The 27115-nt window shown below is 34.0% G+C and overlaps 1 protein-coding gene across 23 annotated transcripts in view; it reads left to right on the forward strand.

The window, feature by feature from the left end:
- ULK4 (unc-51 like kinase 4) overlaps positions 1-27115 on the forward strand; it is a 212714-nt gene that overhangs the window by 24510 nt on the left and 161089 nt on the right. For all 23 annotated transcript variants that reach the window (XR_010360981.1, XR_010361004.1, XR_010361006.1 and 20 more), the window contains 3 exons: positions 10557-10664; positions 14902-14985; positions 20570-20731. Coding sequence is in view for 18 of the 23 variants with exons in the window: in XM_064417051.1 (XP_064273121.1) it covers positions 10557-10664; positions 14902-14985; positions 20570-20731 (354 nt within the window). In the remaining 5 variants the exon portion in view is untranslated. The remainder of the gene's footprint in view (positions 1-10556; positions 10665-14901; positions 14986-20569; positions 20732-27115) is intronic.

The following is a 27115-nucleotide window of genomic DNA, read 5'->3' on the forward strand; positions in this document are numbered from 1 at the left end:
TGAGTCAGCTTTTGTACTTAAAAGCAATAGATTGAAGTAGTTATATGTCCCCACAGGCCCCCATCTGGGTAGTAATTAGCATTGACTCCATGATTCTCAGAAGGGTGACCAATCACTTTATTATTCTATACTCATTAAGAAACCCATCGCCCTTACAGACAGTCGTGATACAGGTGGACCCAGTTGGTCCTTCCATCTAAACACCGTCACCATTGGCCAATTAAGAAACCACCCTTTGGTAAATCTCCATAACACATTACACATGTTCACAACAGCAGGTGCAGCAAGTGAAGATAAGAATCATTCTTTTATCATTTTTTTTTCTGATCTTCTCATAGCCTTCCCCAGGACAATGCCTGGGAAAGTTGTGCCTGCTCCTCTCTGTGGCCTGAGAATTGCTCTCACAGTTATACATTGACCTGTAATATTATTTTGTTCAAAATGTTTCCAGTGCTTTTTTATTTGAACGTACAAGTATTCACAAATGGGATTTAGCATTTTTAGATGTATACATATACATCAGGAACCAAGTCCAAGACCAGTGACATTTAAACTGAAGGACTAGAATGGAAAATTAGCTTTCATTTTAACTTTCTGGCTCCATTCTTATGTTAATTAAAATTAGTTTTTATATACATTCATTGAGAAAATAATAAATTTTTAAAAAATTTACAGGTCTGAGTTAAAAATGCATCTACTGTGCTTTATTTAATGACATTCATTCCAAATTTTTTTCTCTCAAAGTAATATCTCTGAACAAAAAAACGTTTTATTGTTTCCACAAAATTAGAATGAGGACAAAACCCCATTAAATTCTAATATTTTCATGTGTTCAAATTTATTTTTGCATATATAATGTAAAATCAAATAACTGTAGGCAGTACACAAAATTCAATAGTTCATTTCTAGGAAAAATAGGAAGGAGTAATTTAGGAATTTCTCATCTAGAGATGTATTCTCCTCTGCTCCCTTCAGAGGAATCTGTGGGTTGGTTGAACATTCCTGTTAACTGTCAGCTATTTTATATGGTATGATCCTTAAAAAAACCCCACCACAAAGCAAACCTTTCTATCACCATCATATACAGAATTAAGTACAATGCTGTAATTTATCCTCTCATATGAGCCACCTGATGCTCCAGGTAAAGTTTATTGGTGGCTGTTGTGATTTGGGAAATGTTAGAATCAAGTGTCTTGAGCTGAACAACACAATCTAAAATGACACTCTGTGATCCAGGTCTTACAGTCTGAAGATATAGGAGATCTGTCTCTTGGTATGGCTTTTTGTGTTTTCTTTCCTCTTCCATTCCTAGTACCTTCTAATTTGATTTGATAACTGCTTGATTTTTTGACCTGTTAAATAGAAATTATCTCCTTTAGCTCCTAAATTTGTTCCCAGGTGTGAAAAGGCAATTGAGAGCTTGTGAATATGCGATTCTGGAATTATTTTTGCTCCATATGTGTACCATGCTGTTTATATCAAGCTTTCTTTCCAGTTGTTATCCCACAGTCATGGCCCCTTTGCAGTTTTTTTGTTACCTCATTATACAGTCATCACTTACTTGTGATTTCTTTTGTACTTTCAAAGCAGCACAGGACCTGGTAGAGACTCGTGCAGGTTGGCACTGCTGGCCCTTGCATATTAAAAAGATAACTCTTTATTTATACCCCCTACTGCCTTCTACCCACTTAGACATTTATTTAAGGATAGTTCCTCTATCCTTGAGGTTGAATCTGTACCATTACATTTTTGTTGTTGTTGTTAAAATGGTTTTATAAATAGTAGTAGCATTAATCCCTAAAGAGGCAGAAAACACTTTAGGAAAGAAAGAAGCCTCAACCTCATTCTACAGGCCAAAGTAAATTTTCACATAATGCATGCCAAAAGCCTTTAATTTATTTGTGTTTGAAAAATTAATGTTTTGGGATTTTTAAGTTCTTTTTCTTCAACCAAATAGGCAACAACAGTTTCCTTTGAATATAACCACCAGAGGTCACTAAAACACAAAATAAAATGCAAGTAAATGACTGTTTTACAGACTAGGGAAGCATGGAACTATGTACTATCTTTATTCTGCTGATGTATTCGAGTATCTAGGTCATACTAGAAAGAATTAGAATAAATGAATATTTATATCTATTGATCTATTTCCAGTTAAGTATTTTTAAGAAGTATATTGCATTGATTAGAAAAAATGACGCTGATCTTAGAACACAATAAGGGAATTGATCTCTTGTATAACTGCAGATGAAGACATTTTATGTGCAATTTCTTCTATTGTGCAAGTGCAATAAATTATTTTAATAGGTCATATATTTTTCCCTGACTTAATACAATTTTTTCCTCCATGGAATTGCCCTTTATAAATCTGAAACATAATTTCCTCTTATTTATTGCTAGTTATCTTAGGAAAACACCTGAATTTTAAAGTTTTATTTTTGTATTTCGATTTTAAAACTGGTTATTAAAATTCAGTGAAAAAAAACCCCGTTCTTTCCAGGATTCTTTTCTTCATCTTACAGGAAAAAAATTCTTCCACAGTTAGGAAGTCTTATTTTGATGTGTATCTAATTTGGTGTATTTATTAACAGAAGCTATTGTCCTTCCCTTTCTGTGAATATAGTGGGCTCTCTGCCACGTAGGATGCAGCCACTCTGATGTGACATTTTGGACTCAGTCTATTATTTTACTAAGAGATGATACAGCAACTTAACAGTTTGCCTCCATGTCAGGGAGCAGTGTCCTTCCCTGTCTGGAAGGACACCACCCTGGAGTTGTTCTCTGTCTGGCCTTTTTGGTGGCAAAATCTTTTCCTTACCTTTCTCAAATTTGCTAAATGGGAATATCAATCTCACCCTATGGCCTGGGCAGTTGTGCCTGTTTTTTAACAGATCTCGAGTCACTGCTCTACTGAGTATTTAAAGGGTTCAGAGAACCTTGTGCAGCCTTCACACTGCGAGCTTCTTTGCAAAGCCTTTGGCTTAATGTATTCCATGGCCAAATTAATAAATTAGATAGCCCATGAAGGATGACAGCATATCAGAATATCTCCATAATACTGAGCTTTGATTCCTTTGTCAAAGTGGTGAAATATCCAGATTTCTGTTTTCATCCAAACTGAAACTCCATGTAATTTGAGCCTTTTAATTTCTGCCTTTTTATTAAAGTGCAATTTAGTGGGTTTTTTTCCATAGCTGGAAAGCAGCTGTATTACAGGTGTAGTTTTATGACCTGTAACTCTTTTACATACTCTAGCCTGGTCATTGTGTCTACGTTGCTCAAGGTCTACAGTTTGTTGTCAAATTCTTACAGAAAGCCAATTTTAAGTCAATTTCCTAGCTTACCTAACTCTGATAACTCCTGTTTCTAGGCCTGTCATGTCTGCTCATATTGTAGTGATTTCAAATAAAAATGGTTTGATTTGGCCATTTATTCCACACCTATTTAGTTTTAATGTTGTTTTATTGTAAAATGACTTTGTAGGAATTATTATAATTTTACTGTATCCTTGTTTTCTCCAAGGGCCCTTTCCTTGCTTTGATCTGATATGTCTTACATGGAAAAAAAAAACAACATTGAACAAAACCCTCCCGAATTTAAAAAATCTGTAGTCAGGAGATAGAATCTGTAGGAGAGTGTGTGTGTGTGAGTATTTACACATGTTCATGTACACACATATTTTGTAACTCGCTTAAAACCTTACAGTTATCTTTCTGATGTAATCAGGATTGTCACTTAATACTTTGGTAACAGTGAGAGGGTGTCCGTTTAAGTTTTTTGAGTGACTTCTAGTAAAGTTTCAACCTATATAATAAATTTATTCAATTTATTTTCAACAACCTGGTTCATTGAATTATAACTTGCATACTTACCTGGGGCATGTGGCAGGAAAACAAATGAAAAATTGACATTTCTCAGGTAAATTAACAGAACCTCATGGTGTGTTTGAGAAAAGTCCTTCTGAATTAACAAACAGAAAATTGGAATATAATTAAATTAACAGAGAATATATCAGCAGGGCAATTCTGGATTATTGGAGAAAATATTAAGACCTTTTATCATAACTGGAGATCCTTCTTTTCCCTCTCTCAAAAAATTATTTTTATCAATCCAATTAATTTGGCTTGCTTTATGTTTGAAGTCCAAAGCAGGCTGGTAGTAGAAAACATGGAAATTTTCTCCTAGGAAGGAGAAAACATACGTTGCTGATTGCAGGATTAAATCCCGTTTTGCAATTTTCTTAAACTAATTGCCTGACTGAAGCAAGGACTCTACCATTCTAAAGATATTTAATTGACACTGTTTTCATAGTCCATTAAATTTACACTCTTTTCTTTGATGGGTGAAATTGTATATTTTTCCATTAAAATTATATCAGTGCTCTTACCAGTAGATATGTTTATAGTTATTTTCAATTTAGTTCTTATGATAGTAAAACTGCTGTGTTGTTTTTAATTTTTTCTACAATTCTGTTATTTTTGGGATGATGATCTGTGCCTCAAGGACCCTTTCCTTCAGCAGATAAATATTTATGTGTCTGGAAGTGATATGTATATATGTCATATTTGTCATACACACTGGAGATGCGTTTGGGGTGTGAAAGGCTGGGTGAACTAGATGGAATCGAGTTTCTGTAGTTAAAATAACTTAGCAGGAACTTTTTTTTTTCCTGTGGAAGATGTGAAATATTTGCTTTCCTTACATTGCTACAGTGTCAGCAGAAGCACCAAATACAAACAGAAGAAGAAATGTGCAGTTGTCATTCTGTTCATGAGCAAGAGAGACCACATGGAAAAAATTTTGTGCCTAAGCTTCTTGACATAAAACAAATTATTTTTTCTATTAGCTTCAGAAGACACATATCTGTGTAAGGCCTTAAATATTTCCTGACATTACTCTGATATTGTTTATGTTTGCAAAGTCACATCATATAATATTGCAATTCTTTGTGGCATGCTGTAAGTTCTTTTTTTTTAATTAGATTTTGACATAGCTGAGAATTTGGTTTTAGTATATTTTTGGTACTTTAATTTTCTTTTACACCAAGCAACTTTGTGTCTATGGAAGTTGTTGTACAATTTGCACACTGAACTGTTTAGTTCTTAAAACAATGTGCATACCTTAAAGAGCTAACCTGAAAGAGAGCACTTCTTCCACCTCCATTTGTCTTGCACTTGTGAATTGATCATATCATAGGCTAGGAACTGAAGAAAATAATCCAGCCTTTTCCTCTAAAGCACTTGCTTGATTGACACTTTTAGGCTACAGCATGTTTTTGTGATAGAGATTGCACAATGGTGGTAGATGAAAAGCCTAATTTCATGCTGCCTTCTGATTACTGCACTAAAAGACACTCAAACCAGGCTCAGTGGTAGGCAAGATCACTTGTATATTAGTTGTAGTCCTAGCTTTTCTTCTATGTACCAGACCTTTTAGCTATCATCTGGGGGGAAAAAGTTATTTTAGTATGAAACACATTTTAAAAAGAGTTCTTTAGGGAAGAATTGTTGTTTTGTCCAGTTTGCATCTTCACTGAGCTGAATGAAATAACTTGCAGTACTCAAAGGGAGCTAATTTCAAAGAAAATTTGTGGAAAATCCCCTATAATTTTTTCTTAAATATGAGATATTGTAGAAATAATCAATTATACATATGAGATATATGTAGAAATAATAAATCTAAAATATTCTACGTGTATATTTTATTAGTGGGCATTAGTCTTTGAATGTTATCAGCAGGGTTTCTAAAAAGTGGATAAAAGGCCTGCTGCTTGGAAGAAGACGATTTAGAGTAACTTCAAATCAATTTATGAATAGAGTAAAAGCGAGCAAGAGGAGGGAAAAAAAAACCCCGGAAAATACCAGTTCCTTGGATGGTCCTGCCAACCCTTATTCTGTGGCAACTGATTTCCAGTTTGAGTTTGCATTTTTAGATGTAAACCAGCTTCAGCTGGTTGCCACTGACTTGAGTTTTGAAGGGAGAAATCTTTGCTTTTTAGGCTCCTAAGCAATCTTTTTCTTTGCTTGACTTTGACAAAACTGAGAACAGAGTCTCTTTGCTGTTAGAGGCAAGCATTTTTACCTGGTCCTTCTTGTGATTAAAATGCTTCAAACATAAGAGCTGGGGTAGAAATCAGATGTATTCATGAACATCTGCTACTGAACTCATGTGATCATATGACTGTCATGACAGATTGGGAGAACTAATAACATTTTTTGTCCTTAAAAATAAACCACAGCACACAAGCAAAACTCCAAAAGTTGTTAAAAGTACTTTTACATCAGCTTTTGATTTGTTGGTAAACATACCTGAGTTATAATTTTATTGCTTATATTTGTTTCTGATTTTATTCCTTTGGGACCTTGAATTGGTTCCAAAGCATCTTGAATCTCGTTTTGAATTCATGATGTCTGGTTTGACTATTCATCTACTAAGACCTCTTCCTCCACCAGTTGCAGAAAAATTGAAAAGTTATGAGTTTTCATAATGAGTCAATTTTGCATTGTATCCACCTGGAAAAACATTACACCTCCATGTTATATTTTTTCCTAGAGGAGTTCTAGAGGAGTTGCAATATGTTGTTGTTGTTGTTGTTTTTCTCCCTACATTCTGGACAGCATTAATACCACATCCATAGTCTGATAGTCAGATTTCTCTTCAGTCCTCCTTACTTCATGACCCAGTTTGAGTTCAGAGAAAGCTGGTAGTTTTTTTTTTGTCATATATCCTTTTAAAGATGAGTACTTGAATATTACCCTAGATTCTTTTCTGGTTAGTGGCACTAAAACCATGGCATGCTTTCTCAACCTAGTGAGAGTGCTTTTCTCAGAGGAAAGTCAGATTGCTTTGCCATTATTTGACCACATTACATGATGCGTACTCACAAGAAAATGAACTAAAATATAATTTCCATTATGCTTGAGACATAGATAGCTTTTATCACTGTAAGGGTTTGCAGAATTACAAAGATATTTTAACTTCCACTAATACTTGCAGACAATCATATTAATAGATCAAAGATGTAGTAATGTTGGAAATATGTGCATTGCCATTCTACTACTTAAGGTATAAAACACCTTTTTTGAATATGCTGTAATTTTCACTTCTGGATGCTTGAAACAGCAGGGAAACTTCTGGATACAGCTTGAAATAGATTGAGAATCTGCCACAGGTAATAGATTAATTCTGCACACTATTGTTGTAAATTAAGTCAACGACTGTCCAGATATGACATTTTCTTCTTTCTTTTCTTTTTATGACTATACTATATCTGCTCAGTTTGACAGCTAGGGTGAAAGGTGTAGGTAATTTATTAAATTTAAGATGCTTTTAATAGACAGTGTAGGACTTGCAGTTCATTACTATTTATTTCTATGAAAGAGAAAATATAGGCAGGTTGAAAAGAAAAAGAATGTACTCTAGGTAAGAAGGAGACTTTGTCAATCCATAGTTAAATCTGATTTTTCTGTTGTGCATTTTCCCACATAAACTTTGGTGCTTTCTTTACCTAAAATTTATACCACCCTTTAATATTGAATCCAAGTGTCCAAGCAGATTTTTTTTCCAAGTCTTATATTTTTCATTATGAAAGGATGAAAGAATAATTTAAATCTTGTGCAAATCAGTCTTGTCAAGATTAGAAGTGTCTTGTCAAGAGCAGGAAACAGTTTTGTCTTCCTTGTTTTAGGTCATTTAAAATGTGTTTGTGAAATTATGAACACTTTATATTATATAACATTAAATTTATTTTATAAAAATATTTTTATTTCCATATAAATGTGCTTATAATACAGACCATACATCACAGGTTCCTGTTCCATAGTTTCCATTGCAGAGGACACAAGAAGATCTTAAATAGGTTATTGGCACAGACACTCTGCTAGTTCAGTATGTGACATAGTCAGTGAACCCCATTTCCTGCACTTGTAAAATATTTGATTATTTAATTGTGTTCAGTGAAGGGAGGGAAATCACAGGGCAATTCTGTACTCTCTGTGCTCTCTGTGCTCTCTAGAGAAAATGAGGCCATTATCTGAGTGTGGTAAATAAAGTCTCGTATATAAGAGATTATGAGTGTCATCTTTAATGTGTGGTGACTATTTCATGTTCAGTGCCTTCTGCCATAGTACTTAGTTCTTCTTATGGATCTTATTACAGTTACCAAAATTAACCCTTAATGGAGAAATTTATTGTAATATATGAAGATAAGAACTGTAGAATTTCATGCTACTTCCGTTTCTCTTTTACAAAGATGTAACAATTTTAGCACAAGTAGGTGACTAACAGCTCAGATTTCTTCAGACATATCTTCACTCTTGTTTAATAAAAGTTTTTTTTTTTCAAATAAAAACTTGAATTTATTGCAGTGTTGACTAGATTTTTGGCAAGTTTTTTTTTTGGTGCACAACAAGGAAAATTACTTTTTAATTTGAATTTTGTTAACTCAGTTTTACCTCTTTTTTCATTCATTTTTGAGGAAAGAGAAGGAATTGGATTATGATTACTTCCTTTTCTTATCACTTTAGAATAAAAATAATAACTAGAATATCTTCAGAATAAAAATAACTTGTCGTAGAATCTTGGAGGAGAGTTAGAAACAATAATATCTGTTCACCAATATGAAATATTGTTCTTGGATTTAATCTTCATTCATTTTAAATCTTAAATTCTTAATTTTAATTACAAACAAACAAAAAAACCCCAAAACAGAAGATGGATAATCTACCCAGTATATTTAATGTTAATAACTGTTTTGTTAAACTTCAATTGAGCGGTAAGGCAGCCAAACAGAACTTAGTACCAGTGAATATAGTAAATATATCATTTACTACACACAAAGGTTAATTCATAGTTCTATGTAATAGAATGTAGGATTTAGAGAATTGCAGGACTGCACACATAAATGTATTTAGATAATGTGTCATCAAAATTTCTCAATATATTATCCAGGCTTTGAGAAAACAAATATTGTAGGTGCAAACCAATATTAGTATTGATACAGGGTTGTCTGCTGGTTGAGATTTGTCATTAAAACTGGTAATTTTGTGCAGACTGCCCTGATCCTGTAGAGCAGATGTACAAATTGATTTGTACTTTCTTCAAGTTCTGACTGCAAACAAACAAGTGTAAGTTAGATGTCATGATGATTTGATGTGCCTAGCTAGTCCCTAGCTGGAAATATTGTCAGCAGCTTGTGTTATCATATAGTTCATCAATTTTGTGTAGTTAAATACTATCTCATGGTGGGTTCACCCTCAGTCAAAAGAGGCAAAGTTGAGGGATGTTAACGGGTATGTGTAATCTCTTTTAATGCCACAGTGACAAAGTACTTTTAATGGTATTGATTCCACAGTCAAAGAAGTTCTCGAAATATATTTCATCACAAGAGCAAGAATCATTCTGTATAGCTGTAGAAAGAAAATATAATAAAGGTGAAAATGCTGTCATTATGTGTTCATCATTTAGTGCAGAGTTGCACTTGAATCAACTTGACTACTACTTTCTCATGATGACATATTAGCATCTTTGAAACCTACTGATACATTTGTTTCTTAAATATGAAAGTAAATCTCTCTCTGGAATGGCAGGCTAATTAAAGTTCCTGAATAAAATTTGTAGAAATGCTCTGAAAACAGTTTAAAAAAAACAGTTAATGAGCAGAGCACTACTTTTAAAAAATGGGGAGAAGGTCAAAGTTTGTTTAGTAGATTTTTTGCTTTGATTTGAGGACTGCATATCCAGTTTTGATATGATTTTTCTGTACAGAGATTGGAGTTATCAAGCTGCTAAGGTCAGAAGGTGAAGTAAAACAAGGGAAGTTAAGGATAAAAACTCCATAAAAACTCCTTGGTGCTCCAAAGAAGAAAAAGTGCTTTGCTGCCAAATACTTTTGCATGGAAAAGTGATTTCTTACTAGGTCACCTGCACAAGATGAATCAAATTTTCTAATTTCCTTCCATCTCATTTTTATAAATAACATATCTATCTATGCATACACATGTGTATATGTATAAATGCTTTGCATACAGAAGTGCATGAAATACAAAAAACTACAATTATATGTCCAGTTCTAACACAGTAAGTCACCTGTAAACTTAGAGATCAGAAGACAAATCTTAAATAATTCTTATCCTTTGATATGATATCTACACAAAAGAAGACGTCATTACAGGTTTCTTGTTGTTCTTTTTGTAACCTGGTGGTGAGAACTCCCAGAACTTCTGACAGAAACACAGGAACTGCAAGTAGGTTTTTCTTTTCCTGGCAGATCTATTTCTGTAGTCCTGAGGGAAATGAAAGAAGAGATAGCTGATAATTTGTCACCTTGACTAATTCCTTATTGCATTTTTCTCCATATTGCATATATAATGTTTTGGAATAATTATTTTTTCTTTCCTTCAATGCTTACTAAATCCCTTGCAAATGTCTCTTCAGCATAAGTGAGGAGTGCATCAGTAAGATGGCATTTGAGATAAAGCTTTTTACCTTTAGCAGTACATTTTGCTTGACAAAATACATGAGTTGATCTATTGATTGATTTTTTTTTTTTATTTTAGGCAATTACACTTTTAACCGAGCTAATCAGAGAGAACTTCAGAAACAGCAAATTGAAGCAATGCTTTCTACCAGCACTTGGGGAGCTGCTTTACCTCATAGCCAGCAAGGTAAGACTGCAAGTGATCCTTACAAATTTGGCAAATGTGAAAAAAATTCCCATGGAAAACTAGACCAAAAAAATCAAATTACTTAGTCATTTGTACAGTCAACAATTTCTTATCGTGTCTTCTCTAACACTTATTCTACTGTAAGAAACATGCTAATCTTCGGAGATTAATTAATCAGCATTTTTCAAATGTAGAATTTTAATTTCATAAAAGGATTTAATCAGCCGCAATAAACATTGCTGGCCTCCAAGTGGCAGATCTAAGGGTTCAAACATCTACGCTAGAGATGATGATTAAATAGGATGTATGAGGACAGTCTATAATATCAATAAATTAATATATTATTGTATGTATATGCCTAGTTCATAATAAATCTTATTGTAGCATGGTTGGATTCACAGCACAGTGGAAAAGGAAATGAAATTATCCTGACTAATTTCAAATGGGCTTGTGTTTATTCCTGGTTAAAACTGATTTAAATCTTCAGTCTAGAAGTAGTAGATTTGCATTAAATGTAATCAGAGGTTGTTTGCAGAAAAGAAATACTGTCAATGTTAAGAATGGGAGTTGACAGATCCTTTAAACCATCGCATATGTGTTTCCTTATTCTAAGAATAAAATACTCTTTTACTTCACAGAAACAAAATGTCTTCAAGAAAAAGTATAACCTTGGCTTCTCTGAAGCCTTTGTATTATCTGCATCATCTAATAGCTCTGAATGCTGACATGTTTGTTTAACAAGGCAGTTGGTAATGGAGCAAAAGTGGCAAATGAATTGTTACTTTGGCTTTAGTTATGGCTTTCTACTGAATTTCCAGGTTTTATTTTCTTTATCCTCTAGCTCATTTGCATGTTCCACAAGATGTAGTAGTTGCCTTGGTTTTTGTAGAATAACAAGCATTGTGCTATTTTTGTTGGACAATTGCCAAAGTATTTGTCAAATACATTCTCACAGAACTTATAATGTGAAATTATGTTCTGAAAAAGGCATCCACAGTCACAGTTTATATGTTTTAATACTTGCTCGGTTTCCTCAGGAGGAAAGATTTCTACTTGCTATCATCAAACAAATGAACTTAAAATTCCAACTTGAAAATTGCATTTGGCAGGAATGTTTTGCATGGCTTGATTTTATTTTGAAATTAAACTCTGATAGCTTGAACAATTCTGTTAACACTGGTTGTATAACACCAGAATGATTTGCACAGGTTTTTTCCATCTGAAAATGTGACCTGACAAATTTTTCAGTCTGTGTATGAATTTTATGTTTGAAGCATTACAACTTGCATATGAGTGACAAGTCTGTCATGTTTCAAGGTTGGTCATACATACACACAAACACACAAATATTAATGGGTTGCATTATGTTATAGCTAAGAAATTAATAAGAGTATAGGAACAAATATTTGGACACATATGAGCTCAAGACACCATGTCTTGGTAAAATTTCAAAAATATCAGTGTGATTTGTATGCTTGGAAATACTAACCATACAATTGGTTTTAAGAAAAGCACTTTTCTATACATATTTAACTTCAGAATACTGTAGCATTGTAGGCATTTTGTAGCTCATTGAACTGTTAAACAGTAGTGCTGAATGACCTTGCCAAGATCATATAGCAAGTCAGGGGTAGTATAATAAGTGGAAACAAAAAGTTTATTGCTTATATCTTTATACAGCAAACTTATATCTTTAAACAGCAAAGCCTTATGACTTAACTAATAAAGAAAAATAAATCATAATTGCCTCTAATTAATTAAGGACTATATGCTTTTTTGTTTTAGTTTCCATGCATTTTGTGCTTTCTCTGGCGTGTTTGATTGTTTTATCAAAGTGCTAAGTATTTTCATTTAAGCTGTAAATTTTTGAGGGCATGTCTGATTTTATTTATTAATTTATTCCCTCTGGGGTTTTGTGAAGTGTTTCTAGGTCCAGCCACAATTTTTATATGAAATAATGGTAAAGATTATTTCTTTTTCATGTTAACATTTGGTAAATAATAAATTATCAAATATTTCAAATCAAATTCAGCTGTTTAGATGCAGGATGATTAATGAGGTAAAATATAAGATTACTGTTTGCATTTCTATGGCTCAGAAAATTCTGGGAAATGTCCAGATAATCTTAACAGTCCTGTGCATTCCTAAAGTCTGATATTGTATGTGTACTTGCTTATGAGATCTCATAAGTAAGATCTTACACTCCATCTCTGCATTTTTATTCCAAACAGAAGCCAAGAGCAATTCACAAGTAGCATGAGCAGACTCCAGGGAGCATGTTCTCATACTCTTGAGTGGATTGCCTTGGGGGAAAACTTTCAAGTTCTATGCAATATTTTTATTAATTTTGTGTTGTTTATGTTATTAGGGTGCAGAACCTAAAGTTTAATCAAAATCAACATGGGCTGTGAGCAAAAAGTAGGAAGATTCCCCAGTGTTTGATGATCTATTTAAGTTTATTAAGTGTCAAATGCTGTATGTTATGTTTACGTAATTAAGAACAGTACTAAGGTTCATACTCCCTTTGCATTTTTAAATTTCTAAATAGAGATTAAACCTTGCAGAAAGTCTCTTTAATCAGTTTGAGGAATGGAAGAACTATTAATGTTTTAGGATTGCACAATTTCTTAAGCCTTTTTATTTTACATCACATTCAATATGTATGGTTACAAATGACCTTGAAAGAATTTCTGGCTAAATTAGGTGAATGCAATGAGAAGTAGATCCATGCCAGTTCCACCATAGATTGTCATTTGAACTCTGTTTTGACTCTTAGTCTTGTCCTGCCTCTTCCAGGACAAGACTGTTTGAAAGTAATCTACCTTTACTTTCTTGGAACTTGGACTGTGTTTTCTTAAACTTACAATGCCTTGGAAGGCAAATGGTGATTACTTGTCAGCACATTCTTACATAAGATGGAGGAGATAGAATGAAGTGGATTTGATGTGTCTGTTGGATGTCAAGCCACTCTTGTTATTACGGTTTATATTGTCCCATACATCCTAATACAAATTAGCAGAAAAAAAACTTACAAATGGGATATTTAACAGACTAATTTTCTCTCTAGCTATATGTGGCAAATAAAGTTTTGTTTTTAATAAAGAAGAAAAATTAATTTTACTAGACAATTCAGTAATAGTCTTCCATGCTAATGTGCCATGCTTTAATTAAAGGCCTGATGTTCATATTGTATATATGTTGAATTACTGTAAGCCACACAGAAATCAGCAAATTTAGAAAGTATAATTTATTTCTGCATCATTAGCCCCCACTTTGCCTATCCTATCCCTTTTATTAAAACCAGTTTATTAGAATGCTAAAAATAATTTGAGAATATAACTAATAGAGTTCAAGAATTGTGTAATTTCTGAAGAAAATTACTGTTTGTCATCCTTTGTCTACTTACTAAAACAAGTTTCTCATGATTTCATGGCCTGTCATCTTCACATCGTCTAATGCCTATTATTTCTCACTTTCCCAAAAGAGGCTATATTTTTTCCTCTTTCTAATAGCTCTGTTATTAGCCTGGATATGGAAGTTATTGCAGTTAAATCTCAGTGATATCCAAGTGTCCCCTTTTAAATTTAAAATTTTGCAATAGGCTATTGCAGGGACAGAGGGGCGTGAAGTTCACTTGTAATGGAAGAATTAAGCCCTAATTCAGCTAGTAATTAGCCTAACAGGGTGATTTCAAGGAAATATACAGTAAGATCATGAAACAGTGTTCATATGTACTGAAGGCTATAGCCTACAGTAAATTTTCTTAAACACTTGGTATCTCTTTGTATGGCTTTGAGCATTTTTTTCAAGAGAAAGTTGACTTTTTTCTTTTTACCTACCAAAAAAATTAATTTTGTTTTAAAGGCAAAGATTTCTGCTCTTAATAGTCATTTATCTCTCTGAAGTACTCAAAATGGTTGAGAGGAATGAAAGAACAGACACTTTTTTGTGTCTGTATGAATTAGAATGAATTGATGAAATGCAGAAATATTAGGACAAACTCTGTTATGGATTTTGGAGACCACTTAAATAAGCTAATGATACATCAATCTCTGTGCTGTGCATGAAATAACATGAAATAGTAATAATGTCCTGAAATTTAATATACTTGATTGCATATGTTAATTTGAAATGTGTATAATATGAACCTTATTAAGAACATCCTACCCATTTTTTATGTGACTGAGATTGTTGTGATTTTTTGATTTAATCAGTTGTGCCGTTGGCTTCATTTCAGGAGGAAAAAGGGGAGCACCCCAGGGAATGCTGGGCTGTTCCCTCAGCTGCTTACACTGTGCTAATGAGGTGTCTTCGGGAAGGGGTAAGGCTCTTTCATGGTCCTCAGTAGAATTTCTCCACAGTAATAACCCTTTAGGCATTGTGTGAGGATTGTAGCCTGCAGCATTGCAGTACCTTGTCAACCAAGCATTGCTCTTGAATTTAAATAATCATAAGACCATGACCTAAGCAGGAGATTAATGCAGTGTTGTTCTCTGTACATTCAACATTTATGTATTGCTGCTTGTGTTGGGGGAAATGGGATAGTAAATATAAATTACTGTTAATAAATGTGAAATTTATTAATGATGTAGGCATCTTTTGAGAAATGTTCTGACAGTTTGTGCTGTCCTTTTGCAATCTGATTTTCATACATCTTTGTAAATTTTTGAGCAGGATTTAAGTTTCTTTCTTGAAGTGGATGATATACAGTTTTTTAAAACTGCATTGTTATCCTACTGACTTGTCAGCAATCTTTTGAGGCAAAAAAGTAGTAATCAGGTTTATTCTCATATGTGTGCTTTACTATGTTCTTCATTGGTTTTGGCGATGGCTTAGCTGTGCTAGAAGAAGGGAACAAAAATATGCATGTAGTTCCATTTTGAAAATGAAAAAGAACTGAGTGGAGGGTTTACATTCACTGTTTGTATGAGACCACATTATTTTTGCCCAAGGCAAAGCTCAAGGCAGAAAACATGTCAGAGGTTGCTAGAAGGTGGAAAGCAAGAGGAAATACCTTTTTTCCTTCCTTTTTGAGCTCTTTATTGCCTACAGATTGTGATTAATAAAGGAAGAGCCTAGATGCATTTTAATATCTTCAAACCTTCATGTGACCAAGAACACAAAACTAGGTTTGTATTGTGTACAATTTCCAGCTCATAATTAGAGTAAGATGTCACTCTAAGGCACAGTAGTGAGATGCTATTTAATTATAAATTTAGTAATGGAAGACTTGCTGTTTCTGAATATACACTGTGCAGAAACTAAATCAAGACATCCATAAGACACTAATTTATTCCTATAAAATAAAATCACTTCTTAGTCCTGAAACATGTCAAATTTTTCTTATTAATTTATCTTGATATATTTTTTCTTGAAAAAATGACACAAAATAGAAGTACATTTGCCACGCAATAGTTCAAATTAAATTTAATTAAGCATAAATTTAAAATTATGTCTAGGCTAGCCAACTACTTCTGTGCACTTCTGTATTTTCTGTTTGTGAGTATGCTAATTTTTAATGTATGTATATATATTTAAAACATGTTTGAAGCTGTAAAACTCTGCAAGACTTGAGGATGGAATGGACCTCTGGAGGTCGTGTAATCCAACCTCCTCTTCACAGTAGGTCTAAATAGATCAGGTTGCTCAGGAACTTGTCTGTTTATGTCTTGAATGTCTCTAATGACTATGGTCCCACAATCTCCGTCAGCAATGCCTGCACATCCTTCATAGGAAAAAGTTTTTACTTGTTTGTGCTTGGAGTTTTCACTCCTGGCCATTGCCTCTTGTCCTGTGGCTATGCAGCTCTGAAAAGGTTTTTTGCTATTAAAAGTACATAAGTTTTTCATTCTTATATTAATAATTTTTACAAAATTATATATAATTACATAATGAATTAATTGTAATTGTTCTAAGTCCAGTTGTTAGTTAAGAAAATTTTACATCAGGACGTTTGCTGAAGTGGTTATGGACGTATTGTCTCAGTATTTATGAAAATGGCAAACTAACTTTTTGTAATAAGGTCTGAAGTACCACAGTGCATTGCATATGCATTACAAATACTCACTTCTAGTTTTAATTTCCAGTTAAGAAGCTTTATTTGATGTATTTAATAAAAATTCAAGAAAATAAAACCAGCTCATGTCATTAAGTATTATGGTTTATATAGTTTTGATCTTTGTAAGCTAAGTTCACTGTTCCTGAGTTTTATTATGAACTACTCTGAAGTGTTCTTGAACTTCTGAAGTTTTATAAGATTTGTCATTATCAAAGCAGAATTGCCCTCTGAAACAGAACAATAGAACAGGAAGAAGTTTGAAATAGGTGTATGTCCCTTTTATTTGCGTATAAAGGAACAAAATGTTCAGAAAATGCAGGTAGTGTCATTTCCACATACCTTCTGTGCCTGAAAATCTAACAGTGATAAAAAAGTGTATGGGTCAGTGAAAGGAGTTTTAGGGTGATGGAAGCAGAAGATTGGGAAAGTCTTTTATGTGTAGGGGAGCACAAGTTCAGATTTCCTGCATTTCAGAGTTGTTAACTTGACATAGAAGCTGATTTTCAGCTCAGGCAAAGAACGGTTGATTTCAATTATGTGTCAAAATAAGGGAATTGGTACACTTATAAATAAGTAAATGATAAGCTTGATTTGACATGTTTAGTCTTGGTATGATGTTGTGGTCTGTCAGAATGGATGTAGTAAATGTTCCAATATTTATTTGCTAATCTTTTCCAACAGCTGTTTCCAACGGTGGAACAAAATGCCTGTTCCAGGCATCTGTATTTGTTTAAGTTCAACTTCTAAATGTTTGTGTGCAATCTTTAAGATAGGAAGGTCCTGATTTCTTCTGCTAAATTGTATAACTGTTAGAGTTCCTATGTTATCCAGTCATGGAAGATACTTTCTATTTCAGAAAGGATATTCCTGTTTAATAGGTACCTATGTGAAAACCATTTTCCTTTTATGCATTTTGCTTCATTTATTCAAAACCCTGTCCGTACATCCAGGGTTGTCCCAACCCAGGTGCAGAATCTGGGACTTGCCCTTCTCAAACTTCATATGGTTGGTGATTACCCAGACCTCTTAATTTGTCAAGGTCTCTCTGCAGGGCCTCTCTGTCTTCAATAGGGTCAACAGCTCCTCACAACTTAGTTTCATCAGTAAACCTACTTTAAAAGGATCATAAAATATTTTATCCTAACTTCTAGTAAAATGAAGTTATGCTATTTTTTGGTAGTATGTTTGTTATCATAGTGACTGTAACTTCAGTGCTTCCAAAATTTTTGCTGCACTATTAAATTTATAACAGTCAGAAAAAATATCCAGTAGATTCAGTTATTTCAAAAACATGGAAGTAGATTTTTTTGTGATGTTGATTTCCAGCCAGTCCCCCTCCCTGCTTCCCAATTAAAATGTAAAGACTTGATTAAAAAGAGTTTCTTTTCAGTAGTTTGCAACTTTTTATCCTTCTGGTATTTGCATTTTCACTCAGGGCTCTTTTCCATTAAGCATCCCTGACTTCATTGAAAACAGATATATCTGCAAGTGTTCAACATGACTGAAAATTAGGAGCTTTAAGTGCACTTTATAAAACTAGTTGAAACCTAAACCTATTGAAAATAAAGTATGTGTTTCTTCTTTTATGCAGTTCTCTTCATACTTTTGGATTTCATGCAGTTCATAATGTGGACAGAGAGTTACTGATATATGGAACTGCTTTACTCATATCTTGAAGATCCATTTCTGTTCATTACAATAGCTTATGTGCTGGCAATATCACTGGATGACCCCTTTCCTTTAGTTAAGAGGACAAATATTAGTTTAGATCAGGCCTCCCTTGCAGACAGCTAATTAAGCAGAACATGGTGCAAGTCTTGTTGCTTAGATAGTGCTCAGGAACAGATACCAGAGGAGCTGAAATGGAAGGTCTCAGATGGCAGAAAATAGAATTAATTTGGCAGCATCATTGAGTTTGTAGAGCGCAGTGATGATGCATGACCATTTTCTAGTCAAAGTAGCAGGACAGTCTGGAACAGGGTATAACTCATCTCATCAGTGGCTTGAAAGGAAATAAAGCACATGTTCAGGACCAAATTTTGCAAAAAAAAAAAAAGCTGTAATTGTATCTGGAAATTTGTTAACATTAATAATCCACTATATATTCCTTTGATTATGATTAATTAATGGGATTATAGTTCATTTATTAAGTGTTTATGCCCGCTTAAATTAGGAGTGGAGTTCCAACTGACAGTCTTAATAACCACTTCATATGTAAGACAGACGTAACTTGGCAATTATGTTTCAGTTACGGATTTGATTGTTAAATGCATCAATTTAGTCAATTTGATAAATGCATGTATTTTTCCCCTAACTGTACCCCCCCCCCCAAAAAAAAAAGGACTGAAATGCAGAAGCATAATTCACAGAAAAAAAAAGATTGAAATTGGACATTATTTATAAAATGTTTTAAGAACTTCAATTTTAGTAAACATGTATGAGTATCTGTGTATTTAGGTCTTTAGTAGGTCAAAATAATGCAATATTTTGTAGTAATCAAAACTGTAAAAAGAGATAAGCCTAAAGTCTCTTTGGTTTTATGGCTGCAAATAAGCAGGAAGACCACAGAATTCAGTGGATTTTTTAATATAAGAGTGTAACCACTTTAGATGGAAATTGACTTTGGTATTTCTGTTAAATATTTTGAGTAGAGCTGCAGTTCTTTGGAAGAACAGGAAGGATTATAATGAAAATGATGAATACAGCCTTACTCTTTTTTTGACAGCATTATACTAAGTTTTCAAATATTTCTACATCTAAAATCTATATTTTAGAGCTACTAAGTCAGTGGAAGGAAAAATGGATATTGAATGTATTTTAATGAAGCATAAGTTCTCCCCTTCTGCAAGTTCTACCCTTTTGTACTACTTTCTGAAAGGTTTAATTATCTTGCTCACAGTTGTTGGTGGCTCTGATTGTAAAGATAACTCTCAGAAATCCAAAGCTTAGTAGGCTAAAGTAGAGATCAATTTAAGAAAGAAATCAATTAGATATTATGATGAATTATTTGAGAAGCCATACTATAAGGACAAATTGAATTATAAAAATTATATTAAAATTCATTCTTGCTAAATTCAAGATGCTATTAAAGACATTGTTGAGAGACTTCACTTTTTTCGTAGTTCAAGACTGAGATGAGGTGAGGCAATGCACAGCCAAAATAACACCAGTGATTTATCTTCCAGTTAAAGGCTCTGATTTTAAGTGAAAATTTTTGGGTTAGTACTAAAAATATAAAGGATTCTGAATCTCATATGGAAATTTAGGACTTCTTGTAGTAAATGGGACCTAATAATTTGTCTTAAGCAGTGGTCAGGATTGTCTGCTTAGAAGGGAGTTATGGAACAACTTAATTTACAAGAAGTCTTTATTCAAAAGAGTCAACAAATCCTGGGATAAAGAAAAAGAGGGTTTAGTGTAATTTTTTTTTCCAATGTAACTGAATATCTCATAATTGTACTATTTAGAGCATGTTCTAGTAATGAGTGTTGACACAAATTTGTTCATTTATAAAGCACTGATCATGGAGCACCTTTAATATAACAAAAGCTTTTAATTTGTAAAGACTACATTTAATTTGGGGTGATTATTTGGAGATTAAAGGTTTTGTATTAAATTATGCTCGTATTAAATTGTTTTTGCAGTAGAAGAGAAAGTGGGGGGAAGTATGACCCGTGAACATAACTTTGTGATGAGGTGAGGTTTCTTGAAAACTTTTGCAAGTATCTGGAAGACATAAGAAACCACACCAAGACAATATAATTGAATAAAATGTGAACACAGGCAGTAATTTACAAAGAAATTAGAAACATTTGCAAATGCATTATCCTCCTTCTCCTTCCTATAGGAAGAGCGGGTAGTGAACCATATAGCAGCAAAGATAATTGAAAATGTTTGTACTACTCGTTCATGCCATGCACAAGGATTTATTACAGGAGAAATTGGACCTGTCTTGTGGTACCTTTTCACACATTCTACAGGAGATTCTTTGAAGATAACTCCTATTTCGGTAAGGAATTTCCTTTTCTGGTAGTGTAATGCTTTGGCCTTTAGTCTGAAAAACCTTCTGAACTGGAACTGAAATGTATTTGAGCATGTTTGCAGTAGGTTTGTGTTTTTTATATTTCAGACTACATTAAAACATATTTGAAAAATTTCTGAAATTGAAAAATGCATTTATTACAGTTCAATGCTTAGGAATAGTTCTGGTGATTCATCATTTTCCAGAACATATATTTCCTTATGCTGATAATAATGAGTTATGTTTAAAAATTTTAACCTTTCAAAGAATCTATTAAATTCTTGCAAAATTGAAATTTCTCTTTTTCGATGATGCTTCAAACGAGAATTGTTTATTCTTTTTATCAAAGACTAGTTTAGAAGTATTAGTTGAATTAATCAAATTTCTTTTAATAAAATTGTCAGGGCCTAGTCTTTGCCCTGAATTTTTAAGGCAATATAGAATGATAGCAAGACAAATAAAGTGATGATATGCAAGGAGAAGGTTTGGAACAAAAAGATTTATAAGGTAGAAAATACTTAGCAGGACTGTGAATTTAACCCAAGAGCATGTAGTGACAGGACATGGGGGATGGATTCAAACTAAAAGTAATAGGTTTAGATTAAATATTGGGAAAAAATTCTTTATTATGAGGGTAGTAAGGCATTGGCACAGTGCCAGTGTTCTCCAGAAGAGTTGTGGCTGCCCCATTCCCGGGCACTGTTCACAGCCAGGTTGGATGGAGCTCTTGCTTTCCAGATGGAAAATGGTAGAGTCACACCTGCAGCAGTATGCACATAGACACATCTAGCATAAAGGCAATAAAAGAGAGAGAAATAAAAATTCATTTGATGCGTGGCTGAAGAGGTAAGTGGTATAATAAATTTATAATTTAAAAAAATATATTTATTTATTGATTTTTTGTCTTAGTGTATATATGTGGCAGAGTCTTGCCTGCAATATAAACTGCTCAAATATTTGGAAAATGTCTTGACTTTTTAGAACAGGAAACCTCTTTAGTAAGATAAAAACCTTTGCTCTGTAGCATCTGAAATTCTTGGCAAAAACACTCTTAGAACTTTCATAGATACAAAATAGTCTGTCTCTGAATATGTAAAGTGTATGTGTGAGTCTGGCTATTAGGCTGCTTTTTTAGAAAGTGTCTTTTTGAGACTTCACCCATTTGATCTGTGAGTTTTATGCTTAGATCACGACTGCCTGTATGGGAAAAGGCTGGAGATAACAGTTATGACTTCCTTTACTTACTGAGTTTTTAAAGTAGCCTGCTCGATCCTCTCTCCTATCACTACTTTTGCTATAAGAGTTGTTTTGTATAATGTACTTTCTACTCTTGCCAATCATTAGACTGGGTAGTTATTTGTTTGCTACTAGGTCATAGCATTTTATTTTTTTTTTTATTTCTTTCAACTCATGATGAAAATTCCCTCTTGTTTCTCTGCTATCTGCTTGGAGAACTTCGCTTTGTCATTTACCATTCCCTTGATTCCTACAGCAGACTCCCAGCAGCCTCCCAGGGCCTGCTCCATTTGTAGGGGCCAATTGGCCAGTTATGGCTGCTTGTGTAGCACAGCAAACAGCATATTCTGGAGAACCCGTCTGTCTCAATGGCATTCAGACACTGAGCTAAAAGAAATCACAGGAGGAACTATCAGTGGGCTTTTTTATTATTTTTTTTCCTTTTCCCCTCCTGAAAACTCAGTTTCTTCTTGGACAATACAGTATGCTTGAGGTGGGCAGAGCTTTTTTCCCTGCTCAGTAATATGCAGAAGTTACATATTGGATTGTCAAGAATAAACTTGTCATCAGTGGAGATTCGCTATGGCTTTCTGTAGCTGTGGGCTCAGAGGTTACTGTCATCAATACCACTTGGTTCGCTCACCTTGCCCTTGGATGATTATCAAGAGACTATGAGAGGAGTGGGTTGTTGTTTGTCCCTCTGTATCCTTTGCTTCTTTTGAAAACCCAGGTTCAGGTGAACCACTAAGAAGCCTTTTCTTCATCATAGTGTTTATGCTATGGGTATCTAGCCTCTTTTAAGCACTACTGATGAGAAGAGAATTTTCCTGCTGGAAAAACTGGAAAGTTGCAAAAAATGTGTAAGAGGAAGGTAAAACCTGAAGAGCTTCTTGTAGCCTAGTTTGCTCCCCCTTTTTCCCCCCCCTTTTTTTTTTTTTTTCTTTTTGTGTCTATTGATAGCTACTATGTACTAGTCCAGTGAGGCTTTATGACTTGCTCAGTGCAGTTGGACAGTGCTGGTGTTTGTATGATCTCTTCCAAATGAGTAGACTGAAAGTATCACAGATTGTGAGTTCCTCAGTTCCTTCACCTCTGGTTCCTGTAGGTGTGATACAGCAGCCTGATTTTTATGGGCTTCTTGTTCAGCTAGGCCTGTTAAGTGCAGTGAGTTTTACTGCAATATTTATACTCCAAAGTTGAATCATCTGGCAGTCATGGGTTGACACTGGGACGTAGAATGAATTGGTTTTGCCAAGCTCTTACTTCCCGATTATTTTTCTTGTGTTTGAAAACTTTGTATTATAAAATAGATTAGTCTTCAGAAGCTACTCTAGAAGCCATCTTGCAGATGACATCTGTTAGGATGAAGCGGTTTGTTTTAGGAGGTCATGAGAGATGCAGTTACCAAAATTTCCTAGAAAAACTCAGCTGATTTTTGGGACATCCTTTCAATAGCAATTGACAATCTAAGTAAGAAAGATGTTTTTTATCATTCTGTTACCTTTTCTTTCTCAAAGTTGCTTAGCAATGTGTGCTTGGGTGTTGATACCAGCATTTTAAAAAGACAAATGAGTGTGCACATGGAGATCTGCTAAGGTAAAAATTTCTTCAATATTTTATGTATATCTGTGGTATAAATGTACATATGGACAATAGAAACAAAACCCTAACTGTTCCCAACTAATGTTTGTTTCCTGTGAAGGCAATAGGCTTACTGGAGATCATACTTTTCCCTTGTGTACTTACTGAAATTTCAGTCATGCTGGAGGTAGGGCTTGTTCCAAATTCACAAATTGGAGAGCTTTGAATGACAGCAGCTATGAGGAGAGTTGCAAGAGTAAGACACGTTTATTGTTTTATACCCTTGATGAAACTGCTTTCTTCTAGTTTTTCTGGTCTTCATGGAAATTATTGCTGAAGTCCATGTAGCTGAAGCCATCTTCTTTTTCAGTCAGATCGTTTTACACAAGTGTTATTGGGTCTGAATGGGCTTCTGGATTTTCCCCTCCACAGTTTTGGGGATTGTTTCCTTTATCAGAAGACTGAAGTTTAATACTTTTATGAAGTGAATTAAACAAGGAACCTTCTAAAGTAGGATGCTCTAAGGTGATACTTTAATCCTTTTGCTGCTTTGTAGTGAAACACTAAACTAAGAAGTAGATAAACTTATTAGTCAATGCCTGATATAAATCATGGTTGTGTATTAATGCTGCTGTGGCATTTAGATATATAACTTCATTTGCTAACAATCAATTGATATTGAAATCTAGTGCAGGAAGATCTTTTCCCAGCTAAAGTTGTGGAGGTTTTAGTGCTTTGCTGACTTAAAAAATAAAATACTAATGTATTCTCCAGTTATAATGTACTGTATAATTTCTACATTCATTAAATTGTTGCTACAGATTTGTAGGCATTTTTATCCTGCATGACCACAAAAATTGACATCATCAGTGTCCTATTTCATTTTATTATGCAGTCATTCCTGCCTTATTTGAATGTATCCTGAAGAACTTATTCTTAACTGACATCTATATTAGAATGTAAAAATACATTTCTGTTAAGAAATATGTCTGTCATATCTTTACTTGGAGTTAGCAGTCTGTCTGCAAAGTGTATCAGCAGTAAAGGACTATGGAATTCTACTTATGATTATTTCAATCAATAATAAAAATATATCAAGGAGATTCTCTGTCTTTAGTCTCTGGAGTCAAGAAATGACCCTTCACTTTGTCCTGCCTATCAGAGGTGGCAAATTTGGATTGTGTCTCAGTATTTTTTTCTCACTTTGGAGTCTAACATGCCTCAGGTAAATATCACAGATTTTGCCTGTAGGAAAGCTGTGTCTTTTTATCATTTTGCTAGACTCAGAAAAAAAAATCTGTAAGATGTCACAGCAATATTCTGACAAGCTCAGCAGCAGGAAGAATATTTCTTTCCAGTATGCTGAAAGTTTTCTAATTTTTAAAAAAATAACTTAAAATTTTGTTTCTAGGAGATAATTTTTTCTGCTGGAAGAGAAGTAACAAAACATAAGCTACTTAAATGGAAACTAATTTGGGAAAGCTCATGCAGTCTTTTTTGGGGATTGGGTTCCTTTGTTATTTTCTTAAGTAATTTCTATTGAATAATTTCTTTCAGAGACTTGTGTATTGCAGATACTTTAGTGCATTCATTTTCAAACTTGAGAGTCATGGAAGATATCATGAAAGGGTGAATGTTACTGAGTCACATGTAGCATGTAAGACTAGAAGGATATGGCAGAGATGATCATAGAACCCTGGAGTATCTCAAGTTGGAAGTGACCAATAAGAATTGTGAGGCAAAGGTAGGAGCTGCTGAGAGAAGAGGTGCTGGTTAAGGCTCCAGCAGAGAGCAGGGGTGGAGAAGCCAGTTCCAGGAGAAGTTCTGCTGAAGCCTTACTCTCACTAAGAACATTTCATGTTCCAAGACTGCTGCCTGGAGATGGTGGTGTGAGCTCTAGTATTGCATCTATCATCATCTGTCTCCCCTTCCTGCTCCACCACCTTTTGACCTATCTCCATCTGTTTTCTCCCAGTATTGGATCTACTGAAATAATTTAGAGTGCTTTGTACTCTATTCCACGTTCAAATTCTTCTGCTTTTCTGCTGAAGTGTTAGGTCCATTTAGCAGAGAATTCTGTGATGTACAAACTAATGGGCATTTAAAGCTTCTCCCCTTGGCTATTGGTGGCTTTTCTGCTACCTCCAAAGCTGCATTATTATACTAGAAGACAGCCTATGATGTCTTTCCTATGAGGTTTGCCTGGAAGTAATCTGATGGCCACCTTTGTTTGGCAAGGTTTGTAGCAGAGATCTAAGGCAGTGGAAAATCAGCACACACCAAGCTAGCTCCATGTTGCTTTGGCACAGCCCGTCCCTTGGTCCCAGCAGTTCATTGGTAGTATGACCCTCAAGGATGCTTTTGGTGGATACACATACCTCCTGCCCACTCATTTTGAAAACTCTGAATAGAGGTGAAGAGCTGGATTGTATCCTGGGGGAAACAGAGCATGCTGTACTAAGGAACTGAGATGGAGTGTCTGTGTTTAAAAAGAGAGCAAAAAAAAAAAAAAAAAAAGGCTGCAATCGATGTGGTTCCTGGACCAGAAAGGACAAGAAAGAACAGGAGCAGAGTAGATGAACAGCAACAATAAAATGTCTGTCAAGTTTGTGATTTACTCTCTTTTATGCCTCTTTTCTTCTTTTTCCTTCTATTTTAGTTTGTTTTGAGTAATGTTTCTAAGGGCACTGGTGAACTGGACAGTTTCTGATGTTCTTATATGGAAAGCTTTTCTCTGGTTGTATTCTGTGTAATTGACTATAGTTTCTCTTAAATGAGACCTTACTATTGAGTGCACACTAAGTAAACAGCAATTTCTTAGTGTAGCTGGTCTAAAGAGAACAAAGATATCATAAATATTACTTACATTTCACAAAAGGGAGTTACCTTCAAAGTTTTTCCTGAATACCAATTCAGATTTTTATCTGAATCCAATATTTGACATAAGCTGTTCTTCTATATAATTATATATAGAATTATATATACATAATATATAATTATGTAATTATATATTACATAACAATGTAATATATAACATTGTTATATATTACAACAATAATATAACAATTATATTCAGGCCAAACAAAAAGAAATTTTTAATATTTAAGTAAGGAGTCTTATTTTCATTATCTGGTGAGAACAAATGCAGTTACAGTATCTTCAAGGTTGCATTTTTACAGGTATCAAAAGGAGATTGATTTGGAGATGAAGCCATCCTGAAGATTGTTTGGTAATGTTTGCTAGGAAATAGCTAAGTTAGTAGACACTGAACAGTTTATGCTTTACTGGAGCACTGTCAGTATCTACATTTTCTATTAAAATTATTTTAATCACTGATACTTGAAAATCAACCATTTGGAGAATAGTTTGCAAGTTGGTTATATTAATCACTGTTTCCTAATAAGTACCTAAATGTGAAGTAGTATCTAGAGCTAAGACAGACTTTAGACACTGAAATACTACAAACCTCATTATTGTCTATGAGAGGGAGAGAGAAGATGCCCACCTTTATAGGCTCCCATAAATACTGTGCCATGTGCTGTGTCTGTATTTTCT

The sequence above is a fragment of the Passer domesticus genome, chromosome 1 (assembly GCF_036417665.1).
Source record: "Passer domesticus isolate bPasDom1 chromosome 1, bPasDom1.hap1, whole genome shotgun sequence".
Classification (NCBI taxonomy): domain Eukaryota; kingdom Metazoa; phylum Chordata; class Aves; order Passeriformes; family Passeridae; genus Passer; species Passer domesticus.